This window comes from Anomaloglossus baeobatrachus, chromosome 3 (genome assembly GCF_048569485.1).
Source record: "Anomaloglossus baeobatrachus isolate aAnoBae1 chromosome 3, aAnoBae1.hap1, whole genome shotgun sequence".
Taxonomy (NCBI): domain Eukaryota; kingdom Metazoa; phylum Chordata; class Amphibia; order Anura; family Aromobatidae; genus Anomaloglossus; species Anomaloglossus baeobatrachus.
Genome location: NC_134355.1, coordinates 562,842,603 through 562,862,135, shown reverse-complemented (window position 1 = coordinate 562,862,135; position 19,533 = coordinate 562,842,603). Strand labels below are relative to the sequence as shown.

The following is a 19,533-nucleotide window of genomic DNA, read 5'->3' as shown; positions in this document are numbered from 1 at the left end:
CTGTTTAGGCGAAATTATTGGTCAAGTAATTTTAGTTATTTTTATCTTTATTTATTTGCTTGTGTAGGTGATCAACATGAAGGAAATTAAGGGGCATTGTAGTAAATTACGTCATCGGCCACTCTGCCCCACATTGAATTCAATGGAATGTGAATGAAGCTACTGTAATAAACAGTGTAGATTACTTTTAGTTTTTTTTAAATCTGTGATACATTATGAGGGATATGACCAAGTGAATTGGACTGAACTACAATATCAGGCAAATCCATGAGCAAGAGTGGCGCTGTTTCTGGAAATGAAAAACCCCAGAAAGCCTTTTTAAATGACAATGGTACTGTAACCGCCAAGGGTCACCTCACCTTACATGTAGACATTCCTCTAATGGCAGCCCCTTCATGTTGGTATTCTATATTTGTATCCCTGGTACTGTTGTGTTACAGATATTTTAATATTAATTTATACACTATATTACAAAAATGAATACACCACTCACATTTTTGTATCGTATCTTTTCATAGGAAACACTGAAGATATGACACTCAGTGTACAGGTTGTATAACAGTGTAAATTTGGTGCCCTCTAAATAACTCAAGACACAGCCATTAATGTCTAAACCGCTCACAACAAAAGTGAGTTCACCGCTAAGTGAAATTAGACAAATTATGCCCAATTAGCCATTTTCCCTCCCCAGTGTTATGTGATACATGTTCTCAGTTGTGAATGGGGAGCAGGGGTGTTACACTTGGTGTTATCTCTCACACACTCTCTCATACTGGTCACTGGAAGTTCAACATGGCTTCTCATGGCAAATAATTCTCTGAGGATCAGAAAAATGAATAATTATTTGTCTACATAAATATGGCCTATGCTATAAGAAGATTGCCAACACCTTGAAACTGAGCAGCAGCACGGTGGCCAAGACCATACAGTGGTTTAACAAGACAGGTTTCACTCAGAACAGGCTTTGCCATGGTCGCCAAGGAAGTTGAGTGCTTGTGCTCAGCATCAAATCCAGAGATTGTCTTTTCAAAATAGACTCATGAGTGCTGCCAGCATTGATGTAGAGATTAAAGGAATGGGGGTTAGCCTGTTAGTGCTCAGACCATATGCTACACACTGCATCAAATTGGTCTGCATGGCTGTTGTCCAAGAAGGAAGTCTCTTCTGAAGATGATGTCCTAGAAATCCCGCAAAGTTTGCTGAAGACAAGCAGACTACGGGGTACTTTACACGCTGCGATATCGGGACCGATATCGCTAGCGAGCGTACCCGCCCCCGTCGGTTGTGCATCACGGGCAAATTGCTGCCCGTGGCGCACAACATCGCTAACACCCGTCACACGGACTTACCTGCCTAACAACGTCGCTGTTGCCTGTGAACCGCCTCCTTTCTAAGGGGGGCGTTTCGTGCGGCGTCACAGCGACGTCACACGGCAGCCGTCCAATAGCAGAGGAGGGACAAAGATGAGCGGCTGGAACATGCCGCCCACCTCCTTCCTTCCTCATTGCCGATGGACGGAGGTAAGGAGGTGTTCGTCGCTCCTGCGGTGTCACACATAGCGATGTGTGATGCTGCAGGAATGACGAACAACATCGCTACTCACCAGACAACGATATTTGGTGTTTGGACGACCTCTCCAACACCAACGATTTTTACCACTTTTGCGATCGTTGAAGGTCGCTTGTCCGTGTCACACACTGCGATGTCGCTAACGACGCCTGATGTGCGTCACAAACACAGTGACCCCGACGATAAATCGTTAGCGATGTCGCAGCGTGTAAAGTATCCCTAAGGTCATGGATTACTGCAACCATGTCCTGTCTGATGAGACCAAGATAAACTTATTTGGTCCAGATGATATCAAGCGTGTATGGTAGCAACCAGGTGAGGAGGACAAAGACAAGTCTGTCTTGCCTACAGTTAAGCATGGTGGTGGGAGTGTCATAGTTTGGGGCTGCATGAGTGAAGCGAGCTGTGGGGAGCTACAGATCATTGAGGGAACCATGACTGCCAACATGTACTGTGATATACTGAAGTAGAGAATGATCCCCTCCCTTCGAAAACATAACAATCGCAAAACACATCTCCAAGATGACCACTGCCTTACTAAAGAAACTGATGGTGAAGGTGCTGGACTGGCCAAGCATGTCTCCAGATCTAAATTCTACTGAGCATCTGTGGGGTATCCTCAATTGCAAGGTGAAGGAGCGCTAGGTCTCTGACATCAACCAGCTTTGTGATGTCATCATTGAGGATGAAAAAGGATTCCAGTGGCTCCTGTGAAGGTCTAGTGACCTCAATTCCCAAGAGAGTTAAGGCAGTGCTTGAAAATAATGATGGCCACACAAAACATTGACATTTTTGAGCGCAATTTGACCATTTTCACCAAGGGGTGTACTCTGTGTTGTTTCCAGCAGCTTAGAGATCAATGGCTGTGTCTTAAAGGGGTGGTTCACCCATTTTTTTTATTTTCTGTATGAGCTATACTTACCTTTCTAGGCGTCTTCTCCATTGGCTTCTGTTTCCAGTTCTGGCACTGAGCGGCGCTATCCTGCACGCTCAGTGCCAGTCACATGACCCCCTGGAGCTGTGGCCGCCGGCATCCTCTGACGTCCCGGCATTTCCGGGCTCTCAAACAAGACGGGTACGTCACAGGATGCCGGCGCCACTCAGATTGAGTGACAGGGCTGTGGGCGGTGACTACCGCACGTCACAGCCCAGCATCGAGGGGAGGAGCCGGAGGACGTCACTGTGGAGCCGCGTCCTGCAGAGAGGCTGAGACACGGGGCGCCAGGGTGCAGTACAGGGGGGGTCTTTAGCTGAATCCCCCCCTGCACGTAAGTATGTGCTCACACTGTCCACCCGCCCGCTCTGCTGTGATGTCAGGAGAGCGGCCGGTGTCGGACAGTGTGATCATCTGCTCCTCCCAGCAGCAAGACACTGGCAGGCATGTCACCGCTGTGCTCTGCCATCTGTCCTGCTGCATGGGACCAACTGTCTGCACTCTGTCACCTGCACCACAAGTCACAGAGTGGAGACAGTTGGTGACAGAGCACCTCTGCCCCCCCCCTGTTCTTTCCCCACTCTCTTCTCTCCCCCCACTCTTCTCCCCCTCCCCTCTTCCCCCTCTTCTCTGCCCCCCTCTTATCCCTCTCTCCCCTCTTATCCCTCTCTCCCCTCCCCTCTCTTTTCCCTCGCTCTCTTCCCCCCTCGCTCTCTTTTCCTCCCCCCTGCGCTCTCTTTTCCTCACCCCTCGCTCTCTTTTCCTCCCCCCTCGCTCTTTTCCTCCCCCCTCGCTCTCTTTTCCTCCCCCCTCGCTCTCTTTTCCTCCCCCCTCGCTCTCTTTTCCTCCCCCCTCGCTCTCTTCTCCCCCCCCTCGCTCTCTTCTCCCCCCCCTCGCTCTCTTCTCCCCCCCCGCTCGCTCTCTTTTCCCCCCCGCTCGCTCTCTTTCCCCCCTGCGCTCTCTTTTCCTCCCCCCTGCGCTCTTTTCCTCCCCCCTGCGCTCTTTTCCTCCCCCTGCGCTCTTTTCCTCCCCCCTGCGCTCTTTTCCTCCCCCCTGCGCTCTCTTTTCCTCCCCCCTGTGCTCTCTTTTCCTCCCCCCTGCGCTCTCTTTTCCTCCCCCGCTCTCTTTTTTTCCTCCCGCGCTCTCTTTTTTTCCTCCCGCGCTCTCTTTTTTTCCTCCCGCGCTCTCTTTTTTTCCTCCCGCGCTCTCTTTTTTTCCTCCCCCCTCGCTCTCTTTTCCCCCCCTCGCTCTCTTTTCCCCCCCTCGCTCTCTTTTCCCCCCCTCGCTCTCTTTTCCTCCCCCCTCGCTCTCTTTTCCTCCCCCCTCGCTCTCTTTTCCTCCCCCCTCGCTCTCTTCTCCCCCCCGCTCGCTCTCTTTTCCCCCCGCTCGCTCTCTTTCCCCCCCCCCGCTCGCTCTCTTCCCCCCCGCTCGCTTTCTTTCCCCCCCCCCCCCCTCGCTCGCTCTCTTTTCCCTCGCTCTCTCCTGGCATGGTCAGTACAGAAATCTCTCCATCGTGGAGGGGTGAGAGGGAGTAATAAACATGGAGTCCCTACTGTGTCTGTGTATTTATTTCTAATAAAGTATTTTTCTCTGTGTGGTCTTTTTTTTTTTAACCCTTTATTGGAGATTCTTAATGGCCAGGTCAACCTTGGCCTGACATTTAGAATCTCGGGCTTTATACCAGCGGGTAAAACATAGCTGGTATTAACCCCTTATTACCCAGCGTGCCACCTGCCACCAGGGCCACTGGAAGAGTTGGATACAGCGCCAGAAGATGGCGCTTCTATAAAAGCGCCATTTTCTGGGGCGGCTGTGGACTGCAATTCGCAGCGGGGGGCCCAGAAAGTTTGGGCACCCTTCACTGCGGATTCCAATCCCCAGCTGCCTAGTTGTACCTGGCTGGACTCAAAAATTCGGCGAAGCCCATGTCATTTTTTTTTTTAATTATTTCATGAAATTCATGAAATAAAAAAAAAAAAAAGGGCTTCTCTATATTTTTGGTTCCCAGCCGGGTACAACTAGGCAGCTGGGGGTTGGGGGCAGCCCGTAGCTGCCTGCTGTACCTGGCTAGCACATAAAAATATGGCGAAGCCCACGTCATTTTCTTAAAAACGTTTTCAGGGAAAAACCTTTATAAAAAAAAAAAATGCTTCCCTGCATTTCTATTGCCAGTGAAAGTAACACCAAGCAGCGGGGGCTAGCAGCCAGTAGCTGCTTTGGTTACCCTTAGCAACAGAAAATGCAGCGGGAGCCCACAAACAATGTGATTTTTTTTTTTTTATTTTTAATTAATTTTTTTTTTAAAAAAACGGCATGGGCTTCGCCCATCGAGCACCAGAGCATTTTACTGCTCAATTCATCCCAAGTAATCAGATGACTCCAGTGTCGGCCGATTACTTGTTCTGTGTCCCCCTGCATCCATCGCAGCGTGTACGGGCTGTGAGGTCAGCAGAGTGGAGACAGTGACATGCTCTGCTCTGACACATAGTGTGCTGCATGTCACTATCTTTCTCCACTCTGGCACTTGTAGTGCAGGTGACCGGATGCTGCATGTCACGTTTTTGCCGCGATTTGGTGCCTTTTTTGCTGCGTTTTTGCTCACTGCGTTTTTAATCAGTGCACAATGCCATTAAAGATTGTTGATGAAAAAAATAAAAAAGGTCTGATGTCATTTCCTTATTCAAAATGTTCATTGTATGCAGGAGAGCAGACAGCAGCTGCAGAACTACAAGGCTCAGCATCCTCCATCCAGGACTGTATGCAGTTTTTTACCCAAAAAGAAAAAAAAATGACGTGGGCTTCGCCATATTTTTGTATGCTAGCCGGGTACAGCAGGCAGGTACGGGCTGCCCCCAACCCCCAGCTGCCTAGTTGTACTCGGCTGGGAACCAAAAATATAGAGAAGCCCTTTTTTTTTTTTAATTATTTCTTGAATTTCATGAAATAATTTTAAAAAAAAATGACGTGAGCTTCGCCTAATTTTGGTGTCCAGCCGGGTACAACTAGGCAGCTGGGGATTGGAATCCACAGTGAAGGGTGCCCATGCTTTCTGGGCACCCCCACTGCGAATTGCAGTCCGCAGCCACCCCAGAAAATGGCGCTTTCATAGAAGCGCCATCTTCTGGCGCTGTATCCAACTCTTCCAGCTGCCCTGATGCCGGGTGGCTAGCCGGGTAATAATGGAGTTAGGACTAGCTGTATATTATCAGCTAGCCCTAAGCCCGAAATTCATGGTGTCACGCCAATATTAGACATGGCCACCATGAATTTCTAGTAATGATAAGAAAAAAAAAAAACACAACACACAGAAAAATATTTTTATTAGAAATAAAACACAACACAATTAGTGACTCCATCTTTATTGAAATAAACCCCCCTCCGCAGTAATCCTGGGTCAGGGTCCCGCGCCGTCCAATCCGGATCCAATATCATCTGATCGGTTTGCTGGAAGGAAGGCAAAGCGATCAGATGATGTGTCAGGATAAAGGATGTGAATCACATCATACATCAGCTGATTGTATAAAAGCCGATTATACAATCAGCTGATGCATCAGTGCAAAAAAAAAAATAAATAAATAAATACTCACTTATGTGCTGATTACCGGCAGCTCCTGGAGCGGAGTCTGATCCTGGCCCATCACTGCAGGAGCGGCCGGTAATCAGCTGATGAAGTCCCCTGACGGCAGGATCAGCTGATAGCCGGCCGGGCAAGAAAAAGCCGGCGAGACTACGATCAGCTGATGCGTCAGGTGACTGCATCAGGTGATCCACGGCCAGGTCCTGCAAGCTTCGTGCATGCACCGGGGAGACTGCACACAGCCGAAGCGGCGGGACCGAGACAGGGGCTGGAAGCAAGCATGGCACCCGGACCCTGCAGACAGGTGAGTATGACATACACACTCACATACACACTCACTCACACACTGTATATACACACACACACACTGTATATACACACACACACTGTATATACGCACACACACACTGTATATACGCGCACACACACACTGTATATACGCGCACACACACTTTCTTCCCCTGGCTGTGTAAAGGTGCTGCTGTCTCTGTGTAATTGATCTCAGTGCACATCCACTGGGAAGAGGCAGGGAGGAGGGTTTGGGTGGGAGCAGAGTGGGTGTATTAGACATAATGGGTGTGTTAGATAAGCCAGACACCGCCCTAAAGCCACAAAGAATTCTGGGACTTGTAGGAACTGAACACAGGAAGTCAGAGGAGAGATTAACCCCATCAGAGCTGGAGCCAGCAATGACCGTGTGCTGCTAGTGCACAATGAAAGGTAATTTTGCTGAAAAAACATAATAGATGTGTTGAGGGGCACATATTAGCAAGATTTATCAGAAAAAAAAAAAATCAGTTTTGGTAACTGGACAACTTCTTTAAGTTATTTAGCGGGCACACAAAATTTACTCTTATACCAACTGTACACTGACTACTTTACATTGTATCAAAGGGTCATATCTTCACTGTAGTCCCATGAAAAGTTATAATTATTATTATTATTTATTATTTATTATTATAGCGCCATTTATTCCATGGCGCTTTACAAGTATATAATTATAATAAAATGTTTACAAAAATGTGAGGTGTGTACTCACTTTTGTAACATACTGTATTATGATAAAAATTAGTTTGTATTTGCAGCAGAGTTTGTGTGGATTTATTACATCGGCTACAACAGTGTTGGTCGCCACTGCATGGAAGAGTGTGTCCAGCCTGTTATGTGATAGCATTCGTGGTTCTTCTTTTGATTAGCTAACCTGGCATCTGTGTCATGTCGCAGCAATGCACCAGGCTAAGCAAAATAAGAGCAGCGGATGCTGACAGGTAAGAGACTGTACTCCTTTTCTTGTACAGCGAGCGGCCACAGACTATCATGGCCGATACAGTTGGTGTGAATAGACTCACACGTCCCATTTCAATTTGTCATGTGTAAAAGGGAAGCTTTTCTCCTTACGGATATTGACACACCATTCCAGCATTTCAGTGAGGAGACTGTAAAGGCCGCTTTACATGCTGCGATATCGTTACCGACATCGCTATCGTGCGCACCAACCCCCATTGGTTTTGCGACACGGGCAAATCGCTGCCTGTGGCGCACAACATCGCTCAGACCCGTCACACTACTTACCTGCCTAGCGACGTCGCTGTGACGGCGAACCGACTCCTTTCTAAGGGGGCGGTTCATTCGACGTCACAGCGACATCACTAAGCGGACGCCTAATAGAAGCGGAGGGGCAGAGATGAGCGGGATGTAACATCCCGCCCACCTCCTTCCTTCCGCATTGCCAGCGGTCGCAGGTAAGGTGAGGTTCCTCGTTCCTGCGGTGTCACACATAGCGATGTATGGTGCCACAGGAACGACGAACTACATCGTACACGCAGCAGCAACAATAATTGAGAATAGGGTGGCATGTTACCGATTAGCGATTTTGCACGTTTTTGTGACGATGCAAAATCGCTCATAGGTGTCACACGCAACGACATCACTAATGCGGCCGGATGTGCGTCACAAATTCCGTGACCCCAACGAGATCGCTTGAGCAATGTAAAGAGGCCTTAAGCCTGAATGCTCCTCTGCGAAATATTCAAATTGTCTCTTCAGGGAGGAAGAAGACTAAAGGGTGCTTTACACGCTACGACATCGCTAACGATATATCGTCGGGGTTAAGTCGTTAGTGATGCACATCCGGCGCCATTAGCGACATCGCAGCGTATGACACCAATGAGCGACGATCAACGAGCGCAAAAACGTGAAAAATCGTTGCTTGTTGACACGTCGTTCATTTCCTTAATATCGTTGCTGCTGCAGGTACGATGTTGTTCGTTGTTCCTGCGGCAGCACACATTGCTGTGTGTGACACCGCAGGAACGACAAACGTCTCCTTACCTGCGTCCACCAGCAATGAGGAAGGAAGGAGGTGGGCAGCATGTTGCGGCCGCTCATCTCTGCCCCTCCTTTACTATTGGACGGCTGCCGTGTGATGTCGCTGTGACGCCGCACAACCCTCCCCCTTAGAAAGGAGGCGGATCGCCGGCCAGAGCGACGTCACAGGGAAGGTAAGTCTGTGTGACAGGTGTAAGCAATGTTGTGCGCCACGGGCAGAGATTTGCCCATGACGCACAACCGACGGGGGCGTGTATGCTCGCTAGCGATCTCGGTACCGATATTGCAGCGTGTAATGTACTCTTAACTCTAGTGCCACCTATTGGAGGGAGCAATCTTAAAAGTCAAAAGTGACCTTTAACGAGTCTTGTCGTATGACTAAGGGGTACTTGCACACTACGACATCGCAGCTGCGATGTCGGTGGGGTCAAATTAAAAGTGACGCACTAATCGCATGCGACATCGTAGTGTGTAAAGGCTCGATGATACGATTAACGAGCGCAAAAGCGTCGTAATCGTATCATCGCTGCAGCGTCGGCGTAATCCATAATTACGCTGACGCGACAGTCCGATGTTGTTCCTCGCTCCTGAGGCAGCACATATCGCTGTGTGTGAAGCCGCAGGAGCGAGGAACATCTCCTACCGGCGTCACTGCGGCTTCCGTAGAATATGCGGAAGGAAGGAGATGGGCGGGATGTTTACATCCCACTCATCTCCGCCCCTCCGCTCCGATTGGCTGCCTGGCGTGTGACGTCGCTATGACGCCGCACGACCTGCCCCCTTAACAAGGAGGCGGGTCGCCGGCCAGAGCGACGGTCGCAGGACAGGTGAGTCCATGTGAAGCTGCCGTAGCGATAATGTTCGCTACGGCAGCTATCACAAGGATATCGCTGCTGCGACGGGGGCGGGAACTATCGCGCTCGGCATCGCAGCATGATGTTGCAGCGTGCAAAGTACCCCTTAGGATTTATGCCAGATCAGAATCTCAATTTACAGACAGATCCCGAAACAGTGTCTGCAAATTGAGATTCTAATCTGCCATAAATGGTAAGTCATATGACAAGACTCGTTAAAGGGTCACTTTTGACTTTTAGCATTGCTCCCTCCAATAGGTGGCAGCAGAATTTGTCTTCTCCCTCCCTGAGGAGACAATTTGAAAATTTGCAGTGTGTAACACCATGAAATAAGAATTCTAACCTATGTATAGTGATATTTATTGTTCATTTACTATTACGTTTTCTTTCTTACAGACTGTCCGCAGGTGCAGTGTGTCCACCCTTACATTGCCCAGGAGCCAGACGAGCTGTCTCTTGATCTGGCAGACCTTCTCAATGTCCTGGACAAGACAGATGATGGTATGTGCCTCACTAGTGACAGAATCAGGTCCCAGTGGGCATTTGCATTATGATATTCATAATAAGACTTTGACAGATTTCAGGAGCAGAATACCTGTGTCAGGCTGGCGGGCTGAATTGCTTCTCTGAGTGACAGGCTAAGACTAAAGAATTGTAGCACAGTGACAAGCTTGATCTACTCAACTATTATCTGAGTATAAAAAAAATAAACCATTTGCCGGTATGCAGAGGGGATTTTGTTTAATCTGTAGTCATTTCCATAAGTGTCCTAGAAGGGCTCTGTGTAGGATGACAGCCAGGCTGGAGTGCTGGGAGAGCAGGTATATAGACACTTGTGTATAAATTGGCTTCAGTCCTTTTTTGCATTTGTCCTGAACATATGCAGCTGTAGAGTGGTGGTCTCCAATCTATGGATAGTCTAGTATTTAAAAAAAACGACACATCCCAGCTAGAGAGTTAAAGGGGTTGTCGCACAACAAACCGTTGCCATTAATGTCTAATACATGCAGGTTCCACCTTTAGGAACCACACGTCTCCAGAATGGTGGTCCCTATATCCCTCGTTTCATATGACGCCATCTGCAGAATCGGTCACTAGATTTTCTGAGCGCAAACCAACACCATGATGTTGTAAGGCTTGATATTGTCTATCTAAACATGCTTCTGTTAAAACCGAACATATTACTTTGCGGAATATGAAAAACCTATAACATAGGCCTTACATGTACACCACTCACCCAAGAGTCATCTGGGCAGTGCAGGAGTCACATGTCCTTGCCGCTTGCACACCTAGTCCTCCTTTATTGATGTTTCACTGAGTGTTTGACGTCAGCTCCAGCTCTTTTGAGCAGTACTTTAAAAAAATCGGAATAAACATTCCAAAAGCCAACAATGCATGGCGCTCCACCGCATTGGCTCATGCATGGTGCTCCATGCTCCACCACACCGGATCATGCATGACGCTCCACTATACTGGCTTATGCATGGCGCTCCACCGCATTGGCTCATGCATGGTGCTCCATGCTCCACCACACCGGATCATACATGATGCTCCACCATACTGGCTCATGCATGGTGCTCCACCACATTGGCTCATGCATGGCGCTCCACCTCATTGGCCCATGCATAGCGCTCCACCATACCAGCTCATGCATGACGCTTTTACACACCGGCTCTGCCCACATGGTTCTTGGCGAGTAAGTTGCATACAGCTTGCACTGTTTTTTAACTTCTTCTAATCTAGCATAGTAAATCAGGTCATTTTAGCAGGGGCATGTTTAGGAAGGTGATGAATTACCAGAACTTTCACAATGGTTTTTATTGGTTTATGAGAAAAATAACAGAAACAAAAAAATAGCTTTACAACAAAGATATAGAATAATAAAACAAAACAGCTATAACATCATGGCTTTGGTTTACTCTCCGAATATCAGGTTCCCTTTAAACTAATATGCCGATTGGAAAATGTTGAGTAATGTTTGTACTGATAACCAGGAGAGAACAATAAACTCAAACAGAAGAAACAAAAGAACAATACAAATACAATTGATGGTTTTGTTAAGCTTTTTTTTATTATTAAACTGAGCAGTTTCACAAAGGGCCTGTTGTTGAATATCTCATTCTAGAAAGGCTTTTGTAAGTGAACCTTGAGGCATCGCACTTCCATATTTTCCACCATATGGTGCTACGTTCCATAGTTCTCAGATTATATAACAAGTTCCTCCAGTTGAGTGTGCAGCATAGTGATGGATTGTGCTAATCAAAGAGGTATTTTTGCAGCCATTCTGATATCATAGTGACTGCTTTGTGAATGCACTGTATGCATGTTACCATTCACGCTTTCCCCGTGGTCTGGCTGTTAGACATTGACTCGCCTGTCATTCGTGTTCTGCTGTATCTTATGGGAGATCTTTCAATGAATCCGCATTTACAAAACCACATTAATAATTCAATGTAACATAAAATGCTATTAAAGGAACAATTCAGGCAAAATCATGGGGCTGTAGAGAGGGATTTAAAAGGGACAATGAATTTGTCATGCACAGTCCCTCGCGGGCTGCACCAGACATGGGTTCTGTGTTCTGATCTTAGGGTATGTGCGCACGTTGCTTTTTACCTGCTTTTTTGCTGCTTTTTCTTCTGCGCTGTTTAATGCCAAAATGGATGTGTTCTTCTATTCAAGCAAAGTCTATGGGAATTTGGGTTTCTTGTTCACACTATTGTTGTTCAAAATGCTGCCTTTTTGAGGCAGAACTTTGGTCAAAAACTCAGCTTTGCAGTGCAAAACCCAAATGGCAAAAACAATTGACATGTTGCTTCTTTGAAAAGCTGAGTTTTTGACCAAAGTTCTGCCACAAAAAGGCAGCATTTTGAACAACATAGTGTGAACAAGAAACCCAAATTCCTATAGACTTTGCTTGAATAGAAGAACACATCCATTTTGGCATTAAACAGCGCAGAAGAAAAAGCAGCAAAAAAGCAGGTAAAAAGCAGGTAAAAAGCAACGTGCGCACATACCCTTATTCCTTCTATATATCTGTAAAGAAACACTGACAAGTAGGTGTTACCTGTGGGGGGGGGGGTGTCTTTAAATACTCCACCACTTTCCTATCAGTGCTGGCAGGGCTAGATTGTAGAGACACGCCCCTTTGAGCAGGAATTGGAACACCCAGTTGCCAATTTATTGTCGAATTTCTAGGCGCAACAGAGGAACGGCAGGACGAAGAATTGTTATCCATAGAGAAATAATTTCCTAAATAGAAATTGCAGGAGTAGCGACGGGTACTCTTTAACATATCATCGTTTTTCAAAGTCTTCTTTACATTTTTATGATACTTTTTTTTTAACCAGACTTGACCACAAATTACATTTATAAAATTAACTTTGCCTGGAATAGAAGTACATCTTGTAGATTCACAGCACATATTCAAACTGCAAAATACTGAGCTTAAAGGGAATCTGTCTTCAGGTTTGTGTTATGTAATCAGAGAGCATCTTCATGTAAGGGCAGAAACCCTGATTACAGCAATGTGTCACTTAGTTTACTGAGCGCAGCAGTTGTGATACAATCATTGTTTTCTATGCTGCAGATCTAGCAGTGTTCAGAATGCTGAGCTTTGTATAACCCCACTCTTGCACTGATTGGCAGATTTCGCTGTACACTTTGACAGAAAGCTGCTAATCGGTGGTATGGGCGGGGATACACAGAGTAGTTGACTAGGAGGCATGAGAAACCAAGACCTGTAGTGATAATCTACTGCTGATAAAACACTGATTTTATTGAAACAGCAACACACAGCCTAGTAAGTGACACATTGCTGGAATCAGGGTCTGAGCCCCTATATCATGCTCCCCTCAGATTACATAAAAAACCCTGCTGACAGATTCCCTTTAATAGCCATGATATGACCAACTCCCACAGCTTTATTTCTTAATTTCAGAAGCCCCACAGCCATTTTTTATTGTTCCAATGCATCTTTTTTTATTATATTCCCTTCTTTAGGACCAATTCTGTAGATTTTTCTGCACACTGATATATAATGCAGTAGAATATGTCTGTTTCTTCACTAAGCAACCAGGAACATCAGGAAGATCCACATGATTCAATAGCGCCAGTTTGCTACTTGTCATAAATATGTTTTGGGTTTATTTATCTGGGGTAAAATCCACTGTTCTGCTGAATTTTCCAAGGCATCTCCATTAATGAAATATGTCATTTTCTTCACTGAATGTAAATCTAGATTTGTTATCAAATACGGTGTGGTCCTCAAGTCTTCACTGCTTGAGGACCACTCTGCTTGAGGACCATTCCCACTTGGCTAAACAGACTAGATTAATATAGAGGGAAAAGGGGCCTTATCTCAGGAATAGAGAGATGCAGGAACAAAGGAAAACAATGCCAGATTCAGGAGAACCACAGCATTTACACCAGATAAAACAAACCTATATATAAATAAAAAATGACAGGTCCTCGTAAAAGGAGCTGTAAGCACAATTTTGCACTGTAATGTAAAGACATGGCTATAATGGCACTGCCACACAGATTAATGTGATACTTTTGGTGGTCTTCTTCTACTGAGATTTCGATGTACACTAAAGCCTGCTTTACTCGTTGCAATTTCGCATACGATATCATATGCGATTTGCAACGCCCCCATCGTATGTGTGGCATGTTCAATTTGTTGAACGTGCCGTACAAACGATTATCCCCCGTCACACGTACTTACCTTCCATACGACCTCGATGTGGGCGGCAAACGTCCACTTCCTGGAGTGGGAGGAACGTTCGGCATCACATCGACGTCACGCAGCAGCCGGCCAATAGAAGCGGAGGGGCGGAGCTGAGCGGGACATAAACATCCCACCCACCTCTTTCCTTCCACATTGCCGGCTGGAGCCGCGGGAGGCAGGTAAGATCTGTTCAATGTTCCCGGGGTGTCACACACTGCGATGTGTGCTGCCTCGGGAACATTGAACAACCCAACGTGCAATTCGTCAGGATTCAACGACGTGCATGCGATGAATGTTTTAACGTTCAATCGCAATCACATGTACCTGTCACACACTACATTGTACCTTACGATGCCGGATGTGCGTCACTTACGACGTGACCCCGCCGACACATTGTAAGATACATTGCAGCGTGTAAAGCGGGCTTTAGTCTTCTACCTGCCTCTGGTGTATGAATGACAGATGACTGATTTTGCAGTGACCTGCTTCCTATCTGATATTAGGTGCAGCCGCACGGTGCGTGCTCAGACTGATTTCTTGGTGATGTTGGTGGTGCATGCACAGATTGTGACCTCGACTCAATGACTTTGAAGGGACCACTGCGCATGCGCCACCCATGGTGCCATTTTATTGCAGACCAATCAAGAAAATAATCTGTGCATGCACCTCCCATGCAATTAAGGCGTCGGCACCAGATTTCAAACAGGAGGCAGGTCACTGAAAAATCAGTCACCTGCCATTGAAACACCGGAGGTAGATGGGCCAAGTGAGGATAAGCAGACCCAGTGTACAGTTTGGCCCCTCTGCACCTAAATCTCAAATGTATGAAATCCCAAATGTATCAAATTAATCTATATAAGGCTACGTGTCTACGATCAGGACCCACTGCGTCCTGGATGCGGTGGGTACTGACCTGCGGGGTCGTGAGTCTCTTCCTCAGGATACCGCAGCTGCTTGTTGTGCCCATGATCAGGGTTTCTCTCGCTTGTGTTCTCCCTATGGAGGACACTTGCGACTCCGCAACAAAGAATTGACATGCTTGTGACTCAAAAGCCACACCGCAGGTCAGTTTTCGCTGCGGGCAGTACACGCACAGAGATTTCTATAAATCCCATTCACTGTGCTTGTACTGAACAGTGTTTTTGAAACAGCAAAAACACGCTACATCCAAAACACTGCAAACACTGATTATGGGCACATACCCTAACAATGCCATTATGGTCATGCTGAAAGGTTCTGTAACTACTGTAATGTATAAATACTTATCTCTAAACTGACTTTCACTTGCCCAGAGTAAGTCACCATCGGCCTGGGCTATGTCTACTAATTGGCCATCCAGCCAGGGGTTCACTGTCCTGATGGTCAGAGCTTAGGAGCCCAGGGGTGCATTACAGTTCAGAGCTATGCTGGCTACTACATGGGAATGAATGAGCTCAGAGATTTGTTACATTGTTGGAAGCCGTGCCTTTCTCCACACATTGCAATGATGTAGGATTTTCTGTCACAGAGATAAAATCTCTTTTAGTTTCAGCGATAAATTGCTTGTTATATTTATGGGCAAACAGCGTTTTATGTAGAATATGACGGCTTTCTGTGATCAGAACATAGACGCCTCAGTAATGGCTTCCTCTGCTCATATAACAGAATGATAGCCCAGTTTTTCCCTTCTTCCCCAGGTTGGGTGTTTGGTGAACGTTTGCACGACCAAGAGAGGGGCTGGTTCCCCAGCACAGTAACAGAAGAAATACTGAACAAGCACGTCAGGACGCAGAATCTGAAGGAGTGCTTCAGGGTGCACAAAACGGATGAAGGCAGTCAGAACAAAGACCGGCGGAAGATGGGGAGCAGAACGCGGCAGTGACCCCTGGAGATGGCATGGGGCAGCATGCTCGGGGAGGGGCCGGGGAGAGGAGCAGTGTGTCTGTGACGCGATGCAAATATTCTATATAAATATATGTATATTATCTACAGATGTGTGTTACTGTTGTACAGGCAACCATACATTAATGGAAAAAGCAGGTTTAGGTTCAAAAGCCAGAACACATCATACACACAAAGATGAGCACACACAGAATATTTATAGACAGATTATATATTGGCTTTATATCTTGTATAATAGACATTAGTAACGTAGCCTAAACGGGTACTACAACTCCCATCAACCTGCGCTGGAAGCTGGCGGACGGCTGACTACACAAGCCTGTCTCCTGACAACTAAAAATGGCGGAAGAATCTTCTGTTCTACTATAAAACCTTCTACTAAATTTATTAGGGGGAGGCTAGTGTGAAATGTGTCCTCTAGTCATCAAGTCTCTCTTCAAAAATGTCTCAACCCTGGGACATTTCAATTAAATTGTCTCCCTAACATGGAGGAGGCACGTCTAACAGCTATAGGCTTCAAGAAGATCTACGCGCCACACAATGAGATGACAAAATACATTTGGTGAGGACATGATCAGCTTTGTGTACGAATTTGCTCCAATTTTAGCCTGTGTTATGCCAGTGCCCACGGCGGACGCTTTTATATGCTCCTCATTAGGATTTTATTTCAGCATTATCTAACTGAAGGTGCCGGCTATATCCAATTTTTCCTAATTAAGTTTATATCCTGGTGTGAGCATTTTTTTTTTAATCTTATTTTGCATTCACAGTCATTAGGCAGTATTTTTGGTGGTGGATGAGGAGGGGGATTAGGTAGATCCTTTATTACGGCTTTTAAATAAGATGTTTGGGTTCTATGAACCTGCATTCCCAGTACAAAGCCATTGATAAAACCATTTATTGGAGAAAATGGGATCTACGTGCAGTTCATTGCTTGTGTTGTGCTCACAGTTTCAACCTGACCATAAAGGGTAGAAACACAATGTGATTCTTTATTGGTTTAAGAAGCAGAGAATTTTCTGAGTGTGATAACAATCAGAGCGATGAGGACGGAGGTGCCAAGTAGAGCTGCCAAGACGATCGCTGCGACGGCTCCAGGACCCAACGAACCTGTGGATTAAAGGAGAAGAAAAAAATACTGAAAAATTATTCGTAAACACAATATATGAGGTTTCATTCTTCCAGAGTGTACATTTTACTAAAGTACCTGATAATCTGCATTTCCTAAAATTATTTAAAGGTGTTTTCTAGTTTCCATAACTGCAGTTTAAAAAAAACACAAAAACTATCCTTAACTCAACATCCCCAGGTCCAGCACTGCTCCTGGTGTCTGTTATTACATCAACAACACTGTAGGTAATCCGTAAGGTAAGATCATCAGCTCTGCCCGTGTAGTTGACATGAGCTCTGAGGTCACTGATTGGCAGCAGCACTATCGAGGTGATGTCAGTGCTGCAGACAATAAAGACTACAGTGAGTTTTTGATGCTGCTTGTTTTTGCTGCTTGAAAAGCGCAGCGTCCTACAGTTCCAGCAAGTGAATGAGATTTATAGAAATCTGCGGCACACTGTGCTTCTTTTTTACTCAGCGTAAACTGAACTGCAGAGCATGTTTCAAATCCACAACATGTCAATTTCTCTTACGGGTACAATGAGTGTTCTGTGCAGATTTTCCCTACAAACATGCGGGTTTAGTTTGTGTGTTTCCGTGGTGGATACGCATAAAAAACGTGTAATCTACACCTGAGGATGTCGAGAAAGTTTTGTCAAAACTAGTGATGGGCACACTCACAGATAATCAAGACCGGCGGACCTAACCAGATGTAAATAAAAATTCGGTTCCGGCCCGGAATTAAACCTGGTTATCTGGCTGGATGCTGGTGCCCATATGAGTCTATGGGGAGAAGAATCCGGCGATTAAAAATGGTGGTAGAAGGGATAGGGGAATAGGAGCAAGCGGGCTGTACTTACCAAGGCTCCGGCGCAGTTGTAATTGCTTCTTGGCTGCTCATTCACTTTTGGAAAGACTCATTTACCTTCATGCATATGCACTGCTTTCCCCGCCCACCGGCATCTGTGATTGGTTGCAGTCAGATGCGACCCCACCCTCAGTGTCAGCTCCCTTCTTCCAATAACTGACTGTATGTGAATCTGTTGTGGTATAAAAATAAATAAAATATTTGGCAAAGGGTCCCCCCATATTTTAATACCCAGCATAGATAAAACATATGGCTACAGGCTGCAGCCCCCAGCCGTACACTTATCTTGGATATGTTTTGTTTTTTTTTAAATTAATTTAAATAAATAAAGAAATAATTAAAATAAAACCTGTGTACGGTCCCCCCCAATTTTTATACCCAGCCATGATAAATCCCGACAGCTGGGGGCTGGTATTCTCAGGCAGGGAGACCCTTGGTTATTGGGCCCCCCTCATCCTAAAATTAACAGCCTGTAGCTGCCCAAGATTGCCACATCCATTAGATGCGACAGTCCCGGAACTTTACGCGACTCTTCCCGATTGCCACCACACCATGGCAATCAGGGTAATAAGGGGTTAATATCAGTTCACCGCTGCCACTAAGCCCTAGATTAGTAATGGGAGGGGTCTATGAGACCCCCCCCATTACTAACCTGTAAGTGAAAGTGTAGAAATCTGCTGAGTTTTGGGGTGCCAGTTAATCATAATTATAACAGAAAGTAAATAAACATAAACACCGAAAAAAATCCTTTTTTTGAAATATGAAATAAAATACAAAAAAACACTCTCGTTCACCCCTTTATTAACCTCAAAAACACCCAGGTCCGAAGTAATCCACACGAGGTCCCACAACGATTACAGCTCTACTACGTTACTGAAGGCACAGTGTGTGATCATGGTACATGACCGCCCGCTATGTACTTTAGGCAGAGACTGAGCTGCACGATCAGCGGTGATGTCACTCAGGTAAGTTGTGGGCACAGCTGGAGGTTCCCACGGCCCTCCACCTGTGACCGCAGGTCACGTGACCTCAGGTACTTCATTAAACTCAGTAGCCCCACCTGAAGTGAGGTCACTGATTTTCCTGAGGTCACCTGAGATCAGGTTACCTGTGGTCACAGGAGGAGGGCCGTGGGAACTTACAGCTGTGCCTGCAACTTAGCTGAATGACATCACTGCTCATCGCTGCTCAATCTCTGCCTGAAGTCCACAGTGGGCAGCCATGTTCTATGGCGCTCGCTGTGAGTTTCAGATGTAGCAGAGCTGGAATTGTCGTGGAACCTTGTGTGGATTAAGTTAGACCTACAGGGGTGTTTTGGTGGTTAATAAGGTGGTGAAAGAGGGTGTTTTTTTGTATTTTATTTCAAATAAATGATTTTTTTATTGTTTGTTTCACTTACAGATTATTAATGAGGGGTGTCTCATAGACCCTCCTCATTACTAATATAGGGCTTAGTGGCAGCTGTGAGCTGATATTAACCCCTAAGGCTGCTATTCTTAGGTGGGGTGGCCCCAATAAGCACGGGTCAATAGCCCCCAGCTGTCGGGCTTTGTCATGGCTGGGTATCAAAATTGGGTTGACCACACACCGTTTTTTTTAAACTATTTATTTAAATATTTTTTTTTTAAAAAAACGCATGCAGTTCATCTTATTTCGATACACAGCCAAGTTAAGCGCATATCT

At 46.1% G+C, this 19,533-nt stretch overlaps 2 protein-coding genes across 6 annotated transcripts in view; one reads left to right on the top strand and one right to left on the bottom strand.

Annotated features, from left to right (window-relative positions):
• Positions 1–16,081, top strand: part of NGEF (neuronal guanine nucleotide exchange factor) — a 453,640-nt gene extending 437,559 nt beyond the window's left edge. Inside the window, exons 15-16 of one of the 4 annotated variants that reach the window (XM_075340891.1) lie at positions 9,659–9,763; positions 15,668–16,081. In XM_075340891.1, the coding sequence (XP_075197006.1) occupies positions 9,659–9,763; positions 15,668–15,852 (290 nt within the window). In that variant the 3' untranslated portion in view covers positions 15,853–16,081. The remainder of the gene's footprint in view (positions 1–9,658; positions 9,764–15,667) is intronic. The other 3 variants (XM_075340890.1, XM_075340892.1, XM_075340893.1) reach the window with 3 other exon arrangements.
• SNORC (secondary ossification center associated regulator of chondrocyte maturation) overlaps positions 16,068–19,533 on the bottom strand; it is a 109,376-nt gene continuing 105,910 nt past the window's right edge. For both annotated transcript variants that reach the window (XM_075340894.1, XM_075340895.1), the window contains exon 3: positions 16,068–16,982. In XM_075340894.1, the coding sequence (XP_075197009.1) occupies positions 16,873–16,982 (110 nt within the window). In that variant the 3' untranslated portion in view covers positions 16,068–16,872. The remainder of the gene's footprint in view (positions 16,983–19,533) is intronic.